The sequence below is a fragment of the Carcharodon carcharias genome, chromosome 2 (assembly GCF_017639515.1).
Source record: "Carcharodon carcharias isolate sCarCar2 chromosome 2, sCarCar2.pri, whole genome shotgun sequence".
Classification (NCBI taxonomy): Eukaryota; Metazoa; Chordata; class Chondrichthyes; order Lamniformes; family Lamnidae; genus Carcharodon; species Carcharodon carcharias.
In genome coordinates, this window is record NC_054468.1 from 93,092,870 (window position 1) to 93,114,455 (window position 21,586).

The window sequence follows — 21,586 nt, forward strand, 5'->3', positions numbered from 1 at the left end:
TGTAATGCTGTAAACTGAATTTGGGTTACATAGCAACTAATTTTTCAGGATTATCAGTACTGGTTAGTCAGTAGCACTGATGTAATATTTTTCTTAAGCTCCTGGCAGTTTATGCTCAGTTTCCTTTTAAAAAAATATTTGAGAAGCTGGAGAACAAATTTCAGACACTTTGAGGTAAAGTTTGCTATCAACTCGTTTTTAAAAAGGACAATGAAGAAAAATGATTAGTTACATACTTGTTCTGTCTTCTTTAACTGAGAGTCTTTCCTTATGTTAATAGTTCAATTAAACAAAGTGTTGACTATTAGAAAAGGTAAATGTTTTAATTTCTTACACTTGTGTGTGAGCGGGAAAGAGCGGGAATTCACTTCCATTGTGTGCATTGTGTTTCACCAGTACTAACTGGTAATCAGTTAAGCTGATTGTCTTTTGAAAAAGAAACCTTTAATTTTCATTCCTTTGAAACACAATAGCTACTGGCACATCCACATGGTGCTGGGCTGTGCAGAGGTTCATAATGCAGTGTCCTGCTCTTCTGAATGGTTAGGTGACTATAAAATAAAAGCAAAAATGCTAAACTAAATTCCCACAAATGCCTCTATACTTTCACAGCAGGTAATCCTTACCCTTCTGGGTAGAGAATAAGCTTGCTTCTTGTTCCTACTGGTAAAACATGAGTTTTGCACACTCACCATGTTAAATCCTTTGTATTCTATATTTTGTGGTGTGTGAAACCTGTTTGATACTGCCTTTTATTCCACTTATTTCAAATTACGTCACAGAAACATTATCCAACTGTAGTTTTTAGTCACCTAAAATTTCACTAATTCAAAGTCTCGAACTTGCATTCAAACTTTGTTAAAAATAAACCCCTATTGATTTAGTATCAGACTGACTCTACATTTTATTTAAAAAAAATTAAAGCAAGGAACTTTATGATCTAACATGAGCAGCTTCCACACAAAAGGCCTCAATGAATCATTATCTTGGAATTGTTCCTCTCCTCCACAAAGTCTAGCAGCTCTAGTCCCTCTCAGTTATATTGTGTCTTCGGTAAAACCACAGTTTCATTAACCCCTCACTAACCCCTTGCATCCACTTCTCCAGGCACGTTTTTATTGAGAAATATGATAGGTTTAAGCTGGGGAGAGAATAGAACTGATTGAAACAGGAACTGAGGATAAGTCAACTTTTGCTTTTCTACAAAGCACCGATCTCAGCTTATATCCCTGTACACATCTTCAATCCCTTAGCTATTGGTTTATTCCCTTCTCCCGCAGCACCGTTAGTGACTGTTCTTTCAGTTGTCATGTACCAATTCATGGAATTTATTCCATAAATATCTGTCCTGCAAATCTACCCCCTTCTTTAAAAGTCCTTCATTTGTCTCCAATTTCCTGTAAGTCTTGTAGGTCATGTGTTTCATCAGGAGGGTAAAAATACATGCTAATTGAATGATCCAATCTTAGACTGGATTAGAAGGTAAAGAAAAGAGGACAAAAAAAATTAAAAACTCAAAATTGTCTCATGTACTAATAATTGAGAGTTATCATTGCAAACATTGAACGCACTTCACAACTTCATAGCTGTGACTCTGTTGGTAGCACCATTGCCTCTGAATCAGATGGTTGTAGGTTCAAGACCAAATCAGGGTCTTGAGGACATAATCTAGGCTGTCATTCCAGCGCAGTACTAAGGGAGTGCCATTTTTCAGAAAAGGCTTTAAACCATGGTTCCATTTTCCCTCTGCAGTAGATGTAAGAAATTGCATGGCACTATTTGAAGAAGACAGGGGAGTTCTCCCCAGTGTCCTGACCAATATTTAACGCTCAACCAACATCAGTAAAACAGAAAATTGTTCTGCACAAATTGGCTGGTGTGTTTCCTACATTATAAAAGTGACTACACGTCAAAAGTAACTCATTGGCTGCCCAGGGCTTTCGGCATGCTGACGTTATGAAAGGCAATATAAAAATGCAAGTCTTTCTTTAATGGGAATGGACTGAAAATCGAAAGAAACTGGAAGTGGTTAGGAAGGATGGCTGGGAATGTGACCGAAGAGGAAAGTCAGGAGATGGCTTTTGAAGGTGGGGAAAAATGCACAAGAGGAAGGGCTTTGATGCCTGAAGGCTCTGCTACCAATTGTGAAGCATTGAGAGTGAATGAACAAACAGTAGTCTGGGTGTGGAAGAGCAGAGGATGCAAAATCAAAAATAAAAGCTGGAGAAGGTTGAAGAGGTGGGGTGCAGTAAGACCATGCAAATGAGCATAAAGGTTTTGAGTTCAACATGCTGGAGGACTGAGAGCCAGTGGAGCTTGTCAAGGACTGATGAGTAGGATTAGATGTTAACTGCTAGAATTCTTCTGCTTGAGTTGAAGTTGATTTATGCTGGAGCTTGGGAGATCAGGTAGGATGGTGTTGGAAACAGAGAGAGGGTTGGAAGCACTTGATATATTGGACATAGGAAAAGATGGTCTTTTGCTGGACCGGTGTAGGGTTTGAAGCTCAGTTCAGGTATTGAGCAGGATATCCATATGCACTGTTGTTTTAAGCTTAGGCAAATAGCCAATGAGGGAAATGGAATATTGCATGAGGTTGCAGAGTTTCTGTTGCAAGTTGATAAGAGTTGGTGATCTTGCCATGACTTAATTGGAGGAAATACTGGCTCATTCACTTTATGTTGAAAAGGCACAGCACCATGAGCAGCAAAGCAACAGCCATGGAGTCAAGGGTGAAACTAGAAAAGTAAAGCTGCGTGCTTACAGATAATGTCGCTGAGAGATGATGCGTATTTGACAAATAGAAAGGGGCTAATGGTGAAAAGGGGCATGTTCAGTGATACCTTGTTTCCCTACTCCAGCATATGACCAACCCATCTTTCACTTACAGACTTCACTCACCTTGTGATCTAATTAAATGGAACATTGACATTATTTCCTGCTTTAAATAACTATCACACAAGATTGCCTTTGGGAACTCTGGTTTCTCAATGAAATTCGTAACTGAGCATACAAATCCTGAGCCTGTGATTAGTGTAGTGAACTCAATTGGACCAGTGGTAGGGGTATTACAGTTAGCCTCTGTGCACTTAGATTAAGTGGAAAGAAAGCGAAGAACACCATTTCCAGAATTGCAGAAGCGAGTTCTCCGCCCACCTGTTGTGCAGTAGGGGTGTCAAGTGTTGGGTTGTGTATGAAAGAATGTGTGTTTGCTGTTGAGTGATAAAGTAAGATTATGAACTTCTGAGCTGGGATAAGGTGTATATAGTGTTGGTGATGTTGGTTGCCAAGCATTTGTGAAGTGGTATGTGTTGGTGAATGTTGGGTTAGAGTTATTTGTTTAGCTGAGTTAGGGGTGTAGGGTTGTTGAGTTTGCACGGCCTGTGAAGCACTTGTCTGCATTGCTGATGGATGAATAGAGTTACCTGCTGAGCTGAGTAAGTGGATATGGGTTGCAGAGTGCTGGGACTTAGCTGCTGAGTGCATTACTTCCATAGAGGGACTGTCCATTGTTTAATTGGTGGGGTTAAAGGAAGTTACTGAAGTGCATTCAAAGGTTGACAAGTCACATGGGCATTGGCTAATTTCTGATCAAGTGGGCATGTGGGCTTATGAGTGAGTTTGAAAGCACAGTTTAATGATGGGAAGAGTGTAGTGCAGTTTGCTTTGAATAATGTTCAGTTGTGTTTGTGCTCCCACTAGGACATGGTGCTGATGTGAAATGTGTAGACTGGCATCCTACCAAGGGATTGGTTGTGTCAGGAAGTAAAGACAGCCAACAGCCAATCAAATTCTGGGATCCTAAGACGGGTCAGAGTCTTGCAACACTGTAAGTGATGATGGTTCTAATGTAGATAATAACAATTATAATGTCAGAATGGTTTATGATCCAGTCAACACATGGGATCAGCTTAATTAACATGTTAGCAGGATGGAAGTGGTTTTATCAAGGCTGAACAGGAATATCAAGCTCTGGAATCTCAGTTAGCAAAATGAAGTCCAAACTAAGAAAATTTCCAATTCTGCTGGTGTATTATATACTACTTAGGTTGGTTCCAATGGAGTCTGCAGCCCAGTGCCCTATTTATTGATTATTTTTTACTGAGTCAACTAGAGTTATTAAAATTTCCAATCCAAAAAAAAGCCAATTTCAAATCAATTTATATAATTTAGGCCCTGATGGGCATTGCAAGAACTCAAGAAAATCTGTCAGCTCAGACTGCTGTTTAGTAATAGTCATTCTTATATAAGCATCTTGTGATTTTTTTCCTTGAGAAACCTCATAAAAATGTTCCAAAGCAGTACCCTCCCTCTTCCCCTGCATCCCTTCTCTGTGGTTTTGATAGCTACAGTGACTGGGGTGTGAACTGGAGCTCTGAGGAACATACAGTGTGGAGGCAATAGGGCACAACACCTGATGCAAGAGGAGAGACAGGAGCCCTGGAACCTCATGCTACCCAAGGCAGAATAGAGGAAGTTAAGTTCTGTAGACAGCATGGTGCCTGGGAGAAAGGGCAAACCTCTGCAGATAGTACTAGATCCAAGGCCGGTGAAGGGGATGTATGTAGCAGAACAGGAGTGCAGAAAACATAAAGCCTGATGTTGAATCGGAGGAACCTGGCAAACATGGTGTTAGTGGAGGGGGAATGGGGAACACTTTTCATCACACAGGGAGGATAGGGTTGTGCTGAATAAGGAAGCTGGGTCCTGCAACTGCATCTAATTATGTTGGGATAAAGGACATCAAACGGCACAGGCTCCCAGCGATGGGAAGCTTTAATTACGGAGGGAGACTTGAAATGTTGCTGCTATATCTACTGCAGCAGCAGAGGCCAAGAGGAAATTTTTTCAATTTTTTTTGAATTACAAAGGGAATTCAATTGTGTGAGTAGGGAAAGGCTACTTCCTGTAATCACAGACTCAGTTAAGGAGTCATCAACTTAAAATTTTCAGTGAGGTGAGATCTTAGGAGAAATTTCCTTATGTAAGGAGCTTGGAATGGCTGAAACTGAGACCATTATATCTATCAAGGAAGAATTTAGATAAGCATGTGAAGCATTAAAAGAAACAGGGCTTTTGGGAATGTTCCAGTACAGAGCTAGCACAGATACAGTGGGGGGATTGGCCTCCTGTTGTGCTGTAAATATATCCTTCCTTTTTAAGAGAGGAAGTTACAGCAATGAAAAATCTTAAATTTTGAATTGCCTTGCCAATAATTTGGCATGATGTTTAAATTCAGTGTACTTTGCAATGTTAAATCTGTGTTAAGTTTCAGTAATTCATACCCTGGTGATTGTGACACCTCTCCCCAGTCATGCCCACAAAAACACAGTGATGGAAGTTAAATGGAATCAGAATGGGAACTGGCTTCTCACAGCATCGCGTGATCACCTCTGCAAAATGTTCGACATCCGTAATTTGAAGGAAGAGCTGCAAGTCTTCAGAGGCCACAAAAAAGAGGCTACAGGTCAGTAATCTTTGTCTTCACCAACATCTCAGGGCAGTAAATGAAGAGTCTGCAGCCAGGCAGAAATCCTAACTTGACATTTGCTAATATCCTGCCAAGCAGCATCATGGAACCAACAAATGTACAGAAATAGTGTGAGGTTGAGATATAAGACCTACCCGAACTAAGCCCCTGCATTATAAGGTGGCAGAGCATCATTCTTATGTGTTCAACTTCCATATCCAAATTGATAAACTGTTATCCAAAGGGGAGAAATCTTGTCCCTTTTGGAGTTTTTGGAGCTGTGCATAAGCCATATTACGTGCAATTCCTTTCTATTCCCCAGATCACAAGATGAGTGAAGCCTATAAGTGAAAGATGGGTTGGTTATGTGCTGGAATAGGGAACAAAGGTCTCACTGTTGCCTCCCCACCTTCTATTTGTCACATCTATCAACCTTATTCTATGTTTGTATGTATAAACAGTTTATAAACTATACCTCCCCCCATATAAACCTAATACCTCACACCTCTGTATAAACCTTATTTCTGTCCTTAATTTAAGCCTTATCCCCACCCTATGTATAAACCCTGTTCCCGCCCCCTTTATGTAAACCTTATTCTCCAACCCTTGTTTATAAACCCTAATCCCAGCCCCCTATATAAACTTTATCCCCACCTCCTAGATATAGATCTAATTCCCACCCCTATATTTAAATCATATTCCAAAATACTTATTCTCACACTCCTTTATATAAATCTTATTCTGTGCCCATACATATAAAACTTATTCCTGCCCCCTATAATAACCTTATTGCTGTTCCATAAATATACCTTATTCCTCATCCCACCATTGGTAAACCTTATTCCCCCCATATATAATCCTTTTTAAAGAAACATTTCGCTTCTGTTGACCCATCTACAGATTTTCATACTCAAAACTAGTATAAGTTCCTAACAACTGCATTGCTTCATTTTGAGTTAAAGCTGTATATTTTTCAAAGTTTTTATTGAATTTGTGACCATTTAGGTTGAACTATTATTTTTACTTTGGATTTTACAACTTTACAGAATCCATGACATTGATTTGTGGTTCTGGAGCACATTTTCTTGTTTTTGTGGTTTAATTTGGTTGGTTGAACCATTGTGTCTTGGCTGAATGAACCTTGGTTTTGGGGAATGGCATCTTGTTGTGCACCCATCCCTCTAATCCTCAATATAAATATCTGTATTGCCCATCAGGAACCTATTACTTCCATAAGTATGTAGTTTGTGGCAAGCTCAGTTGTATTGCTGACTGAGTTTCAATTTTGATGGAAGGAAATAGTTTTCCCTTAATGTTTTTTAAAAAAGAGACCTCAAGCTCCACCAAAAGTTACATACACAATGGACCACTTGTTGCAGTGGTCCAAAATAACAGCAGCAGCTGAGCTAAACGCCATGCAGTTGTAAAAATCTTAAACAGAATGCTTCAAAGTCCACAAGGGCAATAGCTTCTAGTTCATGTTGTGGCACATTGGAACTTCAGGATTCTGATATTGCAATGGTACCTACGAACATGAATAAAAATCCCAAATGTAAATGTCTATCAGTGCAGAACCTTAACGAATGCACAGTCAGAATTTTCCTTAGTGACTGCACAAGCATTGGTTAGTGCCAATGCAATCAGTAGGACATTGCCAATACAGCACGCAAGGAATTTATGGGGCTTCCAGTAGAGCCCTAAGACAGCACAAGGGCTGCCATTGTGCCTCTAATGCTGTCTTATGGAGTAACTGGCATATTTTCAAGAAGAATTATTGAATTATCTGATGGTTCATGACAATATGCAAAGTCTAAAAATAGGTCTATAGAATCCTGATTATCTTAACAATAATTCAAAATAAATAACTACAATTCATGTGAGCCTTGTTCCAATATCTCTGGAAGTGAATGCTACCATTTGAGCTTTCTGTCAATGCTTGAAACTTGTGCTCATGGCAGAGTGGTAATTTGCATAGAGAGGCAAAGCCTCCAATGAATTGGAACCTGCAACCTTATACATGCCATGAGCGGGATAGGGCCCCATGCAGCTTATAAGCAGCCCTTAGCCATACTACACTATGTCAGAAATCTTGTGGAATTCCCACAGTGTTCTGTTCACTCTGAAAGATGGTAAGTAACATCTGATTATGTTCAACCTAAAGCTTACAATGACAACACAGGAAGCAGAAAGACACACCAAGTTATTAATACAGATATTGAAGAACACACTAAAGATAGAATCAAACAACAAGAAATTAAATTGTTCCCTTTAGAGCATATTTCTCTCCCCGACCTGATGACATATTTGGAGAAATGATTTCCTTTATTGATGCCACACTGTTTGACCTCATGAGCAGCCATTAATTAAAGTCAAGCAGTTAAGACACTGATTTCATGTCAAAATGGACCTTTCGCATCAAAAGTATTAATGTTGGGACAATTATTATCTATCCACAAGAAGCATATCACTAGGAATTACAAATTTGTCTATCTCAACCTGCGTGCCCACATATAAAGAGAAACTGCCATACTGGAAAGCAAAATTTGGCCCAGTTAATTTGATAAATGGCATTGGCACCAGCTGTTTCTCATCCAAAGTGAAGATGGGTCTGCTCAGTTTTATACAGTAGACAAAGATCTCTCTTAAAGATTGAGCTATTTAAAGCCAATTTTTAAATCACATTTTATCTTATCTTTGTAAATTGGAAAGTTAAGTAAAAATCCCCTGAATTGTTGCAGTTAGGTTAAGCTTGTGACGTAGAACAGCTGCATCTCAGTGTAAAATGATTTAAATCTGTGTCCTTTCTTTAACTTGTACTTCTCTCTGTTCACAGCTGTGGCTTGGCATCCAGTGCATGAAGGGCTGTTTGCTAGTGGGGGATCTGATGGCTCTTTGCTGTTCTGGCACGTGGGGTGAGTAAAATCTGGAAATGTGTGTGTACAGGGCATGTAACAAATAACATTCCAAACAAATGTGTTTTGATTATTTTCCTGTCCTTTTGACTTTTCTCAGTGGGAGATGAGGCCCATGTATAGCTTTCCTAGGCGGGTCTGAATATACTGTAACCACTTGTCAGCTAAGATACACAACTTTGGCTGCAACAGTCCACATTGTGTGCCAGACTTGATGAAAACCTTGATGAGACCAGTATTTTCTTTCGTAATGTTTGCTGATCTAGCCCATGCTCTGCTATTGTATTTTAAACAAGTCTGGCCAAACTCTGTTTATGGGTGTATCTGATTGCAGTGTGGAGAAGGAGGTTGGAGGAATGGAAATGGCTCATGAAGGAATGATCTGGAGCCTGGCCTGGCACCCCCTTGGGCACATACTTTGTTCAGGATCCAATGACCACACCAGGTATGACCTTAATTGACGAAGGGAGAGAGAATTTTAAAAAATATTTAAGAAACAGAATGAAACTTGTAGAGCAGTACTGTGCCATGCCTTCAGATCTGAAGCTGCGTTCCTGATGGACAACTTCCCCTACCATTGAAACCCATAGGAGCTTTCTGTGATTACCAAAATAAAAAAAAGGGTGAATTTAATTCCTTTTCCTTAGGTTTTTATCAAGCAATTTTTACCATGGTTGCTGCTGTGATTCTGTACAGTCAGCATATTTGCAGTAGCTGGAATCTATAATAAAGGATGTGATAACAGTACACTTAGAAAATAGTGGTAGGATTGGGCAGAGCCAACATGAATTTATGAAAGGGTAATCATGTTTAACATAACCTGCTTAAGTTCTTTTGAGAATGTAACTAGCAGGATAGATAAGGGAGAACCAGTGGATGTGAAAACTTTTGATAAGGTCCCACAGAGGTTAGTAAACAAAATTAGAGCACATGGGATTAGGGGTGTTATGACGTGGCAGATGACGTGTGCCAGACCAAATCCACAAGGGAAACTTGGTCGTGCTATCACAATAGTCTTACAATTTTTATTTATTAAGAGATGTGTGTACTGAATTCAGAAGTAATGAATACATCAAGACCTTTAGAGATTTAAAAAATCAAATTAAAATACTTATTAGCAAAATAAAAGATTTCAAGCACATACATAAGACTACAATTACTTACTACCATAACAAATCCTAAAATTTCTAATTAACCCGACTCCCAGTTATACACCCCTTTTAAGGCAACAGTCCAAAATAGATTTTAGATTTAAAACAAAATTAGCAAGTTAACACAATACCCACTTGATCATGGAATTCCAAATGGGTGTCTCCAACTTCAGTTACTTTACATAGCAGACTTAGGCACAAATGACTGGAGCCTTCTTGAAGGCTGTTTTATACACTGCTGTTAGATCTTACATGGCCTTCTCTCACGTAGCCTTTCATTCTCCTTTATATGTGTTTCCCTCTCTTTAATATGTAAACTTTATTGTTCCATATGTCTTTGAAACTATATCTTCCTCATAATCTCAAAACTTTCATGTTGCCAATATTGTCAGTAACCTTTGGGGAAAAATAAATACGCTCCTTAGCCTTGCTTACCTGGCTAGTTGTAAATAGACTAACATCCCTATGAAACTCAACAACTCTTTCATTTATCTAAAAATGCGAATTCCCTTCACACCTTACATGCTAAACCAGCATCCATGTTTACTCATTAGCATGTGAAGCACATTTCTACAGCTAGCTTCTTTTGATGATTTCAAGCTTACAGTCTACTTGACTCCAAATGTAATTGAATTACATAGACAGAACCACCAGTACTTATCCCCATAGACCTATTTCACAATAAACCAGGAAAATATTATGAAAATAATTATATTTTAGTCACAAGGGGAAGTATACTGGCATGGATTGAAAACTGGTCGACGGGCAGAAAACAGTAAGAATTAATGGATCATTTTCAGGTTGGCAGGCCGTGACTAATGGGGTACCGCAAGCCAATGCTTGCGCCCCAGATATTTACAATCTATATCAATGATTTGGATGTGGGGATTAAATGTAATATTTCCAAGTTTGCAGATGACACAAAGCCAAATGGAAGTGTGAGTTGTGAGGAGCATACAAAGACACTTTAGAGGGATTCGAAGAAGCTGTGAGTGGGCAGAGATTTGGTAGATGGAATACAATGTGTAGAAATGTGAGGTTATCCACTTTAGTAGGAAAGTAGCATAATTCTTAAATGGTGAGAGGCTGGGAAGTGTTGAATCTCAAAGAGTGTCCTTGTTCATGAGTCACTGAAAGCTAACATGTAGGTACAGCTAGCAATTAAGAAGGCAAATGGTATGTTGGCCTTTATTACAAGAGAATTTAAGTATAGGAGTAAAGATTATTGTGAGGGGAATTGATTACAAAAGTAGAGAGGCTATGCTTCAGTTGTACAGGGTGCTTGTGAGACCATATCTGGAGTATCGTGCACAGTACTGGCCTCCTTATTTAAAGAAAGATGTAAATGTGCTGGAAGCAGTTCAGAGAAGGTTTATTAAACTAAAACCAGGAATGGACTTGTTGTCTTATGAGAAAAGGTTGTGCAGGTTAGCCTTGTATCCACTGGAATTTAGAAGAGTAAGAGGCGACTTGATTGAAACCTTTAAGATCCTGAGGGGTCTTGACTAGGTGGATGTGAAGAGGATGTTTCCTTTTGTGGGAGAATCTAGAATTAGGGGTCACGGTTTAAAAGTAAGGGGTCGCTCATTTAAGACAGAGATGAGAATTTTTTCTCTGAGGATTGTGAGTTTTTGGAACTGCCTTCCTTAAAAGGCAGTGGAAGCAAAGCCTTTGAAAAGCTTTTAAGGGAGAACGAGATAGATTTTTGATTAACGAGGGGATGAAAATTATCGGGGGAATGTGGGTTTGAGATTACAATCAGATCAGCCATGATCTTATTAAATGGCGGAGTGGTCTGGAAGGTTTGAATGGCCTACTATTTCTTATGTTCTGACAACATCATCTTCCTTCTTTTCTCTTCCCACAGCTAGTAGTGCATGAGGCAGACAAAGCATCTGCCCACATCTGTTTCCATAACTAGTTTTTCCTGGAACAGATCACTAGCCTGTCGCCAGAGCCTATAGCTTCGGGGTGCCCCTCCACATCAGGCATAGCTGACAAGGAGACTCTCCCACTCTTAGCCTGACACAGGCATAATGGAAGGATTTACAGGCTGTTAATCAACCTGCTTGGCTACGTTATGAACGCACCTTCTGTGGCCATCAAGTCCTGGAGCGGGATTTGAACCTGGAGCTTCTGGCTCAGAGGCAGAATGTTACCCACTGTGCCACAAGATCTGCCTCAACATATGTCTACCAGCTGTTTAATTCCATTGTGCATTTGTCCCTCATTTGTTCAAATATCACATTTAGGTGAACAGATTTCAATCCTGGAAGCCATTAGGGATTAAAGTTTAGGAGAGCATAGGAGCTGGTGTAGAATAAGACGAAGAACTGTATCAGTGCCTACTGTTAAAGGGGCTGTCCATTGTTGTTCTGTCCTAGTTTGGCCAACTATTGAATGTGGAGGTCAATCCATGTTCAAAGAATGACAATTGCCATGACCTCATTAAGTGTTCTTAATACTATAAAAGCTAATCTAGCAGTATGTTAAATTACATGCAACCTGTCATTGGCAGCAAATTCTGGACAAGAAACAGACCTGGCGATAAAATGAGGGATCGCTACAATCTCAACCTGCTTCCAGGGATGTCGGATGAAGCAGTTGGAGAGTATGGTAAGAATAGAATAAGAAGCATCTGAATATGTCATATGCTATTTTACAATGTCTTAAATAGTGGGAGAGACCAGACTATACTGTTCATTGCAGTAAATTAAATAACCCTCTGCTAAGATGTATATACTAGCAGAAAGCATTATACAGTGTACAGAATATCATACCACTTGATTATAGACTGTAATGAGATTTCAAATCTAGTTAATGCATAGTATAATCTACAATAATGTGTCAGAAATATTTTTCTTAATAAATAGTTCTATGTGTGATGAGAATGTGAGTCACTCAGCCAGTGACCTGGCATTTGACCAGCACAGAAGCTGTTTACTGCCTCACGCTTCCTGTGAAAGGAAATAAACATTTAAGCACAATATTTCATATAGATGGAACTCCCTGTACACACCCTGAACTTTTATTTATATTTGGAATTCCACAGATGACATTGAACCGAACAGTCTATCGAGTATTCCTGGGATGGGCATTCCAGAGCAACTAAAACAGGCCTTGGAGCTTGAACAGGCCAGTAAGTAGATCACAAAGAATTTAATATTGTCAAAAAGGAGTTTGAACCTGCTCTACATGAATCTCTGAGCGTTTTAACCAACTGAGCCATCTGGACAGCCATGCAGTTATTCTGTTAAATTTGTCACTAAAGTTGGCTGTACATAGTTGAATAGTTGCTGGCACCGAGTGCCTCAATTCACACACAAAGAATTGTCTTTTGGGTGAGTTATTCAAAAGCCAGTTCTAATGGGGAGGATCTCAGTTAGTCCCTTAAGGAGAGCAGAGGAAAATAAATTGGCAAGGTATGGGGAAAAAGATAAATATTTGCTGCATTAGTAAAACCTAATAAAACTCACCAAAGAAGTCCCATTGTTTATCTAGCAGAGCACCATAAAAAGATGAATAATTATATTGTTTGCTAAAGTTAAAAACAATCATTTATTGGGTGTTGCTAAGGGTCAGCATACCAGCAATTCTTTTATTTAAAAAGGCTTTGGCTGCACTTACGATTTTTTGATCTGTTAAAATGAGTCACACTAAAAATATTTCAAAAATCTGCTGCTTAGTTTCATAACCTTCTAAAGCATGATTTTTTACAGACAGAGAAGAGGTGAATGAGGTGGAGATGGCGATCCCAGGATTGGACTGGGGCATGGATGAGATGATGTTAAAGGATCAGAAGAAAGTCATACAGAAGAAAGTTCCCTACGCAAAGCCAATTCCTGTGCAGTTTCAACAGGTCAGTTAGACCTGGTATGATTTACTCCTGTCTGATGCTATTGTAAGATTAAAATAAAAATAAAAAACTGCGGATGCTGGAAATCTAAAACAAAAACAGAATTACCTGGAAAAACTCAGCAGCTCTGGCGGAGAAGAGCAAAGTTGACGTTTCGAGTCCTCATGACCCTTCAACAGAACTGAGTAAAATTAGGAGAGGGGTGAAATATAAGCTGGTTTAAGGTTGGGGGGGGTGGGGGTGAGGGTGGTGCGATGGTGGGGGAAGAGAAGTTGCGGGGGGTGGTTGTAGGGACAAGCAAGCAGTGATAGGAGCAGATAATCAAAAGATGTCACAGTCAAAAGAACAAAGCGACGTTGTAGGTGGTGATATTATCTAAGAGAATATGCTAATTAAGAATGGATGGCAGGACACACAAGGTACAGCTTTAGTGGGGGTGGGGTGAAATGAGACCAACAGGGCATAAGAGGTATAGATTTAAAAATAATGGAAATAGGTGGGAAAAGAAAAATCTATATAAATTATTGGAAAAAACAAACGGGAGGGGGAAGAAATGGAAAGGGGGTGGGGATGGAGGAGGGAATTCAAGATCTAAAGTTGTTGAATTCAATATTCAGTCTAGAAGGCTGTAAAGTGCCTAGTCGGAAGATGAGGTACTGTTCCTCCAGTTTGCGTTGAGCTTCATTGGAACAATGCAGCAAGCCAAGGACAGACATGTGGGCAAGAGAGCAGGGTGGAGTATTAAAATGGCAAGCGACAGGGAGGTTTGGGTCATTCTTGCGGACAGACCGCAGGTGTTCTGCAAAGCGATCGCCCAGTTTATGTTTGGTCTCTCCAATGTAGAGAAGACCGCATTTGGGAGCAACGAATGCAGTAGACTAAGTTGGGGGAAATGCAAGTGAAATGCTGCTTCACTTGAAAGGAGTGTTTGGGCCTTTGGACGGTGAGGAGAGAGGAAGTGAAGGGGCAGGTGTTGCATCTTTTGCGTGGGCATCGGGAAGTGCTGTAGGTGGGGGTTGAGGAGTAGGGGGTGATGGAGGAGTAGACCAGGGTGTCCCGGAGGGAACGATCCCTGCGGAATGCCGCCAGGGGGGCTGAAGGGAAGATGTGTTTAGTGGTGGCATCATGCTGGAGTTGGTGGAAATGGCGGAGGATGATCCTTTGAATGCAGAGGCTGGTGGGGTGATAAGTGAGGATAAGGGGGACCCTATCATGTTTCTGGGAGGGAGGAGAAGGCGTGAGGGCGGATGCACGGGAGATGGGCTGGACACGGTTGAGGGCCCTGTCAACGACCGTGGGTGGAAAACCTCGGTCAAGGAAGAAGGAGGACATGTCAGAGGAACTGTTTTGGAAGGTAGCATCATCAGAACAGATGCGACGGAGGCGAAGGAACTGAGAGAATGGGATGGAGCGGGGTGTGAGGAGCTGTAGTCGAGGTAGCTGTGGGAGTCGGTAGGCTTGTAATGGATATTGGTAGACAGTCTATCACCAGAAATTGAGACAGAGAGGTCAAGGAAGGGAAGGGAAGTGTCAGAGATGGACCATGTGAAAATGACGGAGGGGTGGAGATTGGAAGCAAAATTAATAAATTTTTCCAGGTCCCGACAAGAGCATGAAGCAGCACCAAAGTAATCATCGATGTACCGAAGAAAGAGTTGTGGAAGGGGGCCAGAGTAGGACTGGAACAAGGAATGTTCCACATACCCCATAAAGAGACAGGCATAGCTGGGGCCCATGCGGGTACCCATAGCCACACCTTTTATTTGGAGGAAGTAAGAGGAGTTGAAGGAGAAATTGATCAGTGTGAGAACAAGTTCAGCCAGACGGAGGAGAGTAGTGGTGGATGGGGATTGTCTGGGCCTCTGTTCGAGGAAGAAGCTAAGGGCCCTCAGACCATCCTGGTGGAGGATGGAGGTGTAGAGCGATTGGACATCCATGGTGAAGAGGAAGTGGTTGGGGCCAGGGAAGTGGAAATTGTTGATGTGATGTAAGGTATCAGAGGAATCACGGATGTAGGTGGGAAGGGACTGGACAAGGGGAGAGAGAAGGGAGTCAAGATAACGAGAAATGTGTTCCGTGGGGCAGGATCAGGCTGACACAATCGGTCTACCAGGACAGTTCTGTTTGTGGATTTTGTTAGGAGGTAGAAGCGGGCCATCCGAGGTTGGGCGAATATCAGGTTAGAAGCTTTGGGAGGCAGATCTCCAGAGGAGATGAGGTCAGTGACAGTCCTGGAAACAATGGCTTGATGTTCAGTGGTGGGGTCATGGTCCAGGGAGAGGTAGGAGGAAGTGTCTGCGAGTTGACGCTCAGCCTCCGCGAGGTAGAGGTCAGTGCGCCAGACAACAACAGCACCACCCTTGTCAGCGGGTTTGATGACAATGTTAGGGTTGGACCTGAGAGAACGGAGTGCAGTAAGTTCAGAGAGAGACAGGTTAGAATGGGTGAGAGGAGCAGAGAAATTGAGACGACCAATGTCACGCTGACAGTTCTCAATGAAAGGATCAAGAGAAGGTAAGAATCCAGAGCGGGGGGTTGTCCAGGTGGAGGGAGAATATTGGAGGTGGGTAAAAGGATCCGTTGAATGGGGAGAGGACTCCTGCCCAAAGAAGTGAGCACGGAGACGAAGGCGGTGGAAGAAGAGTTCAGCATCGTGCCGAGCCCGAAATTCATTGAGATGAGGGCGTAAGGGTATAAAACGAAGTCCTTTGCTGAGCACTGAACGTTCAGTGTCGGAGAGGGGAAGGTCAGGGAGTATGGTGAATACATGGCGGGGGCTGGGATTGGAAGATGGGGTGGGGACAGAGGGACAGGCAGGGGTGGAGTGTCTTAGATGGGTGTTGGTGTCGATGAGTTGTTGGAGTTTGCGTTCCTTAGCACTTGAGAGAAAGAAAAAGTTTCTTGTTGAGGCGTCGGATGAGACGAAGAATAAAATGAAACTGGGGGCACGCGCAGCTTTGAAAAAGGGTGCGGCGGTGCTGCTGGAGGGAGAGATCAAGTGTGTTCATATGGCGGCGCTTGGCACTGAGTATGGATCTCAGAATACGACGAGAACAGCAGTCTGAGAAACATTTTATTTCCCGGAGATACCTGTAATCCTGGGTGGGTTCAAAACATGAGGGATGGCAGGTATCTCCGGGACATAAAACGTTTCTCAGACTGCTGTTCCCGTCGCATTCTGAGATCCACACTCAGTGCCATGCCCCGCCATATGAACACACTTGATCTCTCCCTCCAGCAGCACCGCCGTACCCTTTTTCAAAGCTGCAAGAATGACCCAAACCTCCCTGTCGCTTGCCATTTTAACACTCCACCCTGCTCTCTTGCCCACATGTCTGTCCTTGGCTTGCTGCATTGTTCCAATGAAGCTCAACGCAAACTGGAGGAACAGTATCTCATCTTCCGACTAGGCACTTTACAGCCTTCCGAACTGAATATTGAATTCAACAACTTTAGATCTTGAACTCCCTCCTCCATCCCCACCCCCTTTCCGTTTCTTCCCCCTCCCTTTTGTTTTTTCCAATAATTTAAATAGATTTTTCTTTTCCCACCTATTTCCATTATTTTTAAATCTCTATCTTTTATGCCCTGTTAGTCTCATTTCACCCCACCCCCACTGGAGCTGTACCTTGTGTGCCCTACCATCCATTCTTAATTAGCACATTCTCTCAGATAATATCTGATAATACCACCTTCAACACCTCTTTGTTCTTTTGTCTGTGACATCTTTTGATTATCTGCTCCTATCACTGCTTGCTTGTCCCTACAACCACCCCCCCAACTTCTTTGCCCCCCACCCCCCCACCTTAAACCAGCTTATATTTCACCCCTCTCCTAATTTTACTCAGTTCTGTTGAAGGGTCATGAGGACTTGAAATGTCAACTTTGCTTTTCTCCGCCGATGCTGCCAGACCTGCTGAGTTTTTCCAGATAATTGTGTTTTTGGCACTGTAAGATTGATCTGCTTTGAATGCCGGAAATCCTTAATATGTTGTGTGATGCACATTGAAGTAGAAGGTTCTGTGAAGAAAGAAACAGTATTAATATTTGATGTTGATGATCTTTCATCAGAAGTAGGTCTCCTGTAGAGAGTAGCCCATTGCCTTTCATTATGTAGACTCCTGCTGCTTGGCAAAGAGAATGGAAACTGCCACTGTTTACCGAACCTTATTCCTGATTACTGGGAGAGAGAAGGTGTACTGGGCCTCCTGTAGTTGAGTATTCCGTTGCCTTTCATTATGCTGCTTGGAAAAGGGAATGGACACTGCCCCTATTTCTGATTACTAATTATGGGAGAGGGAGGGTATACTGGGTAAGATAACTTTTTTTCTCTTTATTCTTTTATGGGATGTAGGCATTGCTGGCAAGGCCAGCATTTGTTGCCCATCCCTAATATCCCTTGAACTGAGTGGCTTGCTGGGCCATTTCAGAGGCAGTTAAGAGTCAACCACATTGCTGTTGGTCTGGAGTCAGATGTCGACCAGATTTCCCTCCTTAAAGGACATTAGTGAACCGGGTAGGTTTTTACAACAATCGATGATAGTTTCATGGTCATCATTACTGAGACTAGCTTTACCAGCAATTGAATTTAAATTCCACCAGCTGCCATTGTGGGATTTGAACACAAGTCCCCAGGCCTTCTGGATTACTGGTCCAGTGACATTACCACTATGCTACCATCTCCCCTCCCCAGCATAACTTCCATGATACACATATATTAGACAACTGATTTACACCAACTACAGAACACATAACTGCCTTACAGAAAGCAAGTTACCACTCTTCTGTACAACAGCAAACAAAACTTCATCCACTGTAAACATCTTTCAGTGAAGTGAGCTGTTGAGAAGTGACAGAGACATGGGAAGCTGATGGGATTTGAAGATGGGAAAAAGGTATGAATGTTATGTAATGTCTACCTTCTGTGTGCAGGCATGGTCCCAAAATAAGGTTCTCACAGTTCCTGTTGAGGAGCCAAAGATTGAGAGGACAGAAGAGAAGAAACTGGATGAAAAGAAGAAATCGCAAGCAGAAATCGAGCAGGAGATGGCCGCTCTACAGTACACCAACCCCCTGCTATTAGAGGTTAGAGGAAACTTTCATTGTCTCAGTCCTTATAACCTGGACACTTCAAACATGTCAGTGACTCTTTAGAGGCTTATTTGTGGCCATTAGTTTCCAGATATTTTCATTAACATATACAGAAATGCAAACTAAATTATTGGAAGTTTTGACTGCCAACTATTGGATCCAGAAGACGAAGCAAATGTTAAACTGATGGGTAACCCATGAGGGTGTCACATTGAAAAGGCAGCATGTTACCTCACATGCAGGTTAGGTGTGGGATTTTATTTGTGAGCACTGATTTCATGGTCTCAGTCAACCAAAGAGTACAGACATTTTTTTAATGGGGTGGAAAATCAGGGGAAATGTTGCACTGAGTCACTTGTGCATGCAGTTCCCAGCAGTGCAAACAACTCTTCTCATGCAGTGGAAATCCTCTGAGTCATTACTTCCGTTTACAACAGCTCTACCTTTCTTATTTCATTCTCAGGCTGCAGGGGAAATCTTATGCTGAAGATGCATACTCAGCAGTTGCACATGATATGCAAAGGTTTACTGCTCTAGCAACCAAAGTGACCATGAACTGGGGACGTCACAGCTGAGCCCTACTCTCTTCTCACAGGTGGACACTTCCAGCAGGAATCACTGGATAGCTGTTGCGATGGTCTCCGCAGGGTGATCACATAGTCTTTGAGGCCAATTATTTCTCACCTCTCTCTGTCTTTGTTGAGATCGGCTAATTCAGCAGAGACAGCAGTTGAACTGGACTTTGTGATCTGTATGTCTCAGATCAATACCTAAATCCAGAATTCCATACAGAGCTGCATTAATTGCATTCCTGTAATTGTTCCTTCTATTGTTTCCAGCATAAAATTTGTGGTAGTCAAAATAGTACATAATGTGGTTGAGCTCAGGAGCAGAAAATTAGAATTACTTGAGACTTCTATCGATGTCACATAGTTTCCTAAAAAAAAGTGTTTGACGCCCTCCATTATACAATTCCTGAAGATAGCCTTGTCAGACTGAAGTGTATACCCAGTTTCTTCGATAGTTTCTGATAAGTTTCCACGTTGGGAGAGGAAAGATTTTTACATTTTGTATGTTTTGTTCTTTCCATACAGCAACTCAAGATCGAGAGGATGGCACAGAAACAGGCAGAGCAAGTGCAACAGCAGCAGCAGCAACAGCAGCAGCAGCAACAACAGCAACAACAACAGCAGCAGCAACAGCAACAGCAGCAGCAAGGAACTTCTTTAACACCACAGTCTTTCCCAGGGCAAGGGTTTATCTCGCAACCTCCACAAGGATTTCAACAGGCACATGCACCTCAGCAAATGCAGATGAATATGCCACATGGACATTCAGGACCCCAAGGCAACTTCAGACCACCAGCACCTCCAGGACAAATGGGCCTTCAAGTCCCCCCACTCTTGCAGGGTCCTGTAGTGTCGCAAGGATTAATGGGTCCCCAAGCACATACAGGGCCACAAGGAATTCATGGTCCAGGAGGTCCTCCAGGACCTCAAGGACATCCAGGACCACATGCAGCACAGGGTTTTCCAGGCCCCCAAAATCATCCTGGACCTCAAGGACAGCAAGGACCGCATGTTCAACAAGGTTTAGGACCCCAAGGTCATTCGGGCTCACAAGGACATCCAGGACCCCAGGGAATGCAGGGGCCATCGGGCCCAAGAGGGATGCAAGGTCCTCCAATGCAGGGACCTCCCCAGGGAATGCAAGGCCCACCGCAGGGAATGCAAGGACATCCCCAGGGCATGCAAGGACCATCAGGACCTCAAGGGCCTCAGGGTGCACCGGGAGGGCCACCACATCCTCAGCAGGGTAGTTCAAATGCACAAGGGCCTCCACATCCAGCCCCTTCCTTTCAACAACCAGCCAAGCCATCACTGTTGGGTGATGGACCTAGAATGCCATTCAATCAGGTAAGCCATTTTGTGTTTGTTAGATTCTACACCAAGTATTAAGTTAAGCATATCTGTATACAGTACAACATAATTGAAAATGCAAGGAAGTTAAATCTTCTTGCTTTTAACTGAATATTTGAAAACTGGTACTGATTCTGAAAGTGTGCAGATTTCCTTCAAAATTGCATCAGCCTGGACAATAGTGGCCCAGTACCTCCTGGGAATTGGTAATGCCTGGCGAGCAATTCTGCCCACTTTTCCAGTTTTCCTTTGAGGACACCTGCTAAATACATCTGAAGTTAAGATACTAACCTCACAGCAAAAAATATTCTAGGCTGTGTGTTGTTTTACTTGCAAGTTTCCTTATTACTTTTGAGTGCTCTAACATCACATTAAGACTAAAGAACAAAAAGATTTGCATTCATATGGCACATGTCTCTGCAAAACATCTCAAAGTTCTTCACCTGCAAAAACTTGCATTGAAAGCAGTTGAATTACTGTGTAGTTAACGTAACAACCATTTTGCTCAAAGAAAGGTCCCACAAACAGCAGTGATATGAATGGTCTGTTAATCCTTTGCACATAAGACCGGGGAACTCTTTGTTCTTCTATAAATAACCCACTTCAATGTGTAAGGGAAATATTTTTTTTCCTAATATTACTGTGGTATACTGAAATGGGCTTATGGGGACTGTGTGTATGTATGTTTGTGTGTGTCTAGTTTAATTAAACTGCAGACAGTCAGACTGCAAGGTTTGAATCATCAAAGGGGTTAGGTGTAAGACAGGCATTTGAAATGGAGGTGGTAAGCTAGGATGAAGTCTCAACAGATACAGTGTGAATGGAATTTGCATTTTTATGTAAGTTGAGAGGTTGTTTGATTTTCCAAGGGACATGATCAGATGTTTACAACTGGCAAAATAAATAAGGCAAAGTTATTAAGTTTATTTTTCCCGAAAGTGCTGGCCATAAGGACAACATGAAAGATTTTTATATTCTGTGAAAAGTAACTTCCAAAGAAAGGTTGAAACAATAGGATTTATAAATCAAAAGGGAGAAAATATATTTAAAGAAAGATGGAAAGCTGTATGTGGAGTTGCCATGTGAGATCTTGAAAGGTGCACCATATGAAACAGATCTGAGAGGGAACAAACCTTTAGCCACCCTGTTGTTTCAAAAAGCAGGGTTTTGCTAAAAACTTTGGAATT

At 41.8% G+C, this 21,586-nt stretch overlaps 1 protein-coding gene across 4 annotated transcripts in view; it reads left to right on the top strand.

The window, feature by feature from the left end:
* Positions 1-21,586, top strand: part of wdr33 (WD repeat domain 33) — a 119,803-nt gene that overhangs the window by 73,187 nt on the left and 25,030 nt on the right. For 2 of the 4 annotated variants that reach the window (XM_041213358.1, XM_041213370.1), the window contains exons 8-16: positions 3,703-3,829; positions 5,313-5,467; positions 8,304-8,382; positions 8,717-8,827; positions 12,052-12,149; positions 12,586-12,672; positions 13,253-13,392; positions 18,322-18,474; positions 19,575-20,396. In XM_041213358.1, coding sequence (XP_041069292.1) covers positions 3,703-3,829; positions 5,313-5,467; positions 8,304-8,382; positions 8,717-8,827; positions 12,052-12,149; positions 12,586-12,672; positions 13,253-13,392; positions 18,322-18,474; positions 19,575-20,396 — 1,772 coding nt within the window. Of the gene's footprint in view, positions 1-3,702; positions 3,830-5,269; positions 5,468-8,303; positions 8,383-8,716; positions 8,828-12,051; positions 12,150-12,585; positions 12,673-13,252; positions 13,393-18,321; positions 18,475-19,574; positions 20,397-21,586 lie in introns of those variants that run through there. The other 2 variants (XM_041213366.1, XR_005946082.1) reach the window with 2 other exon arrangements.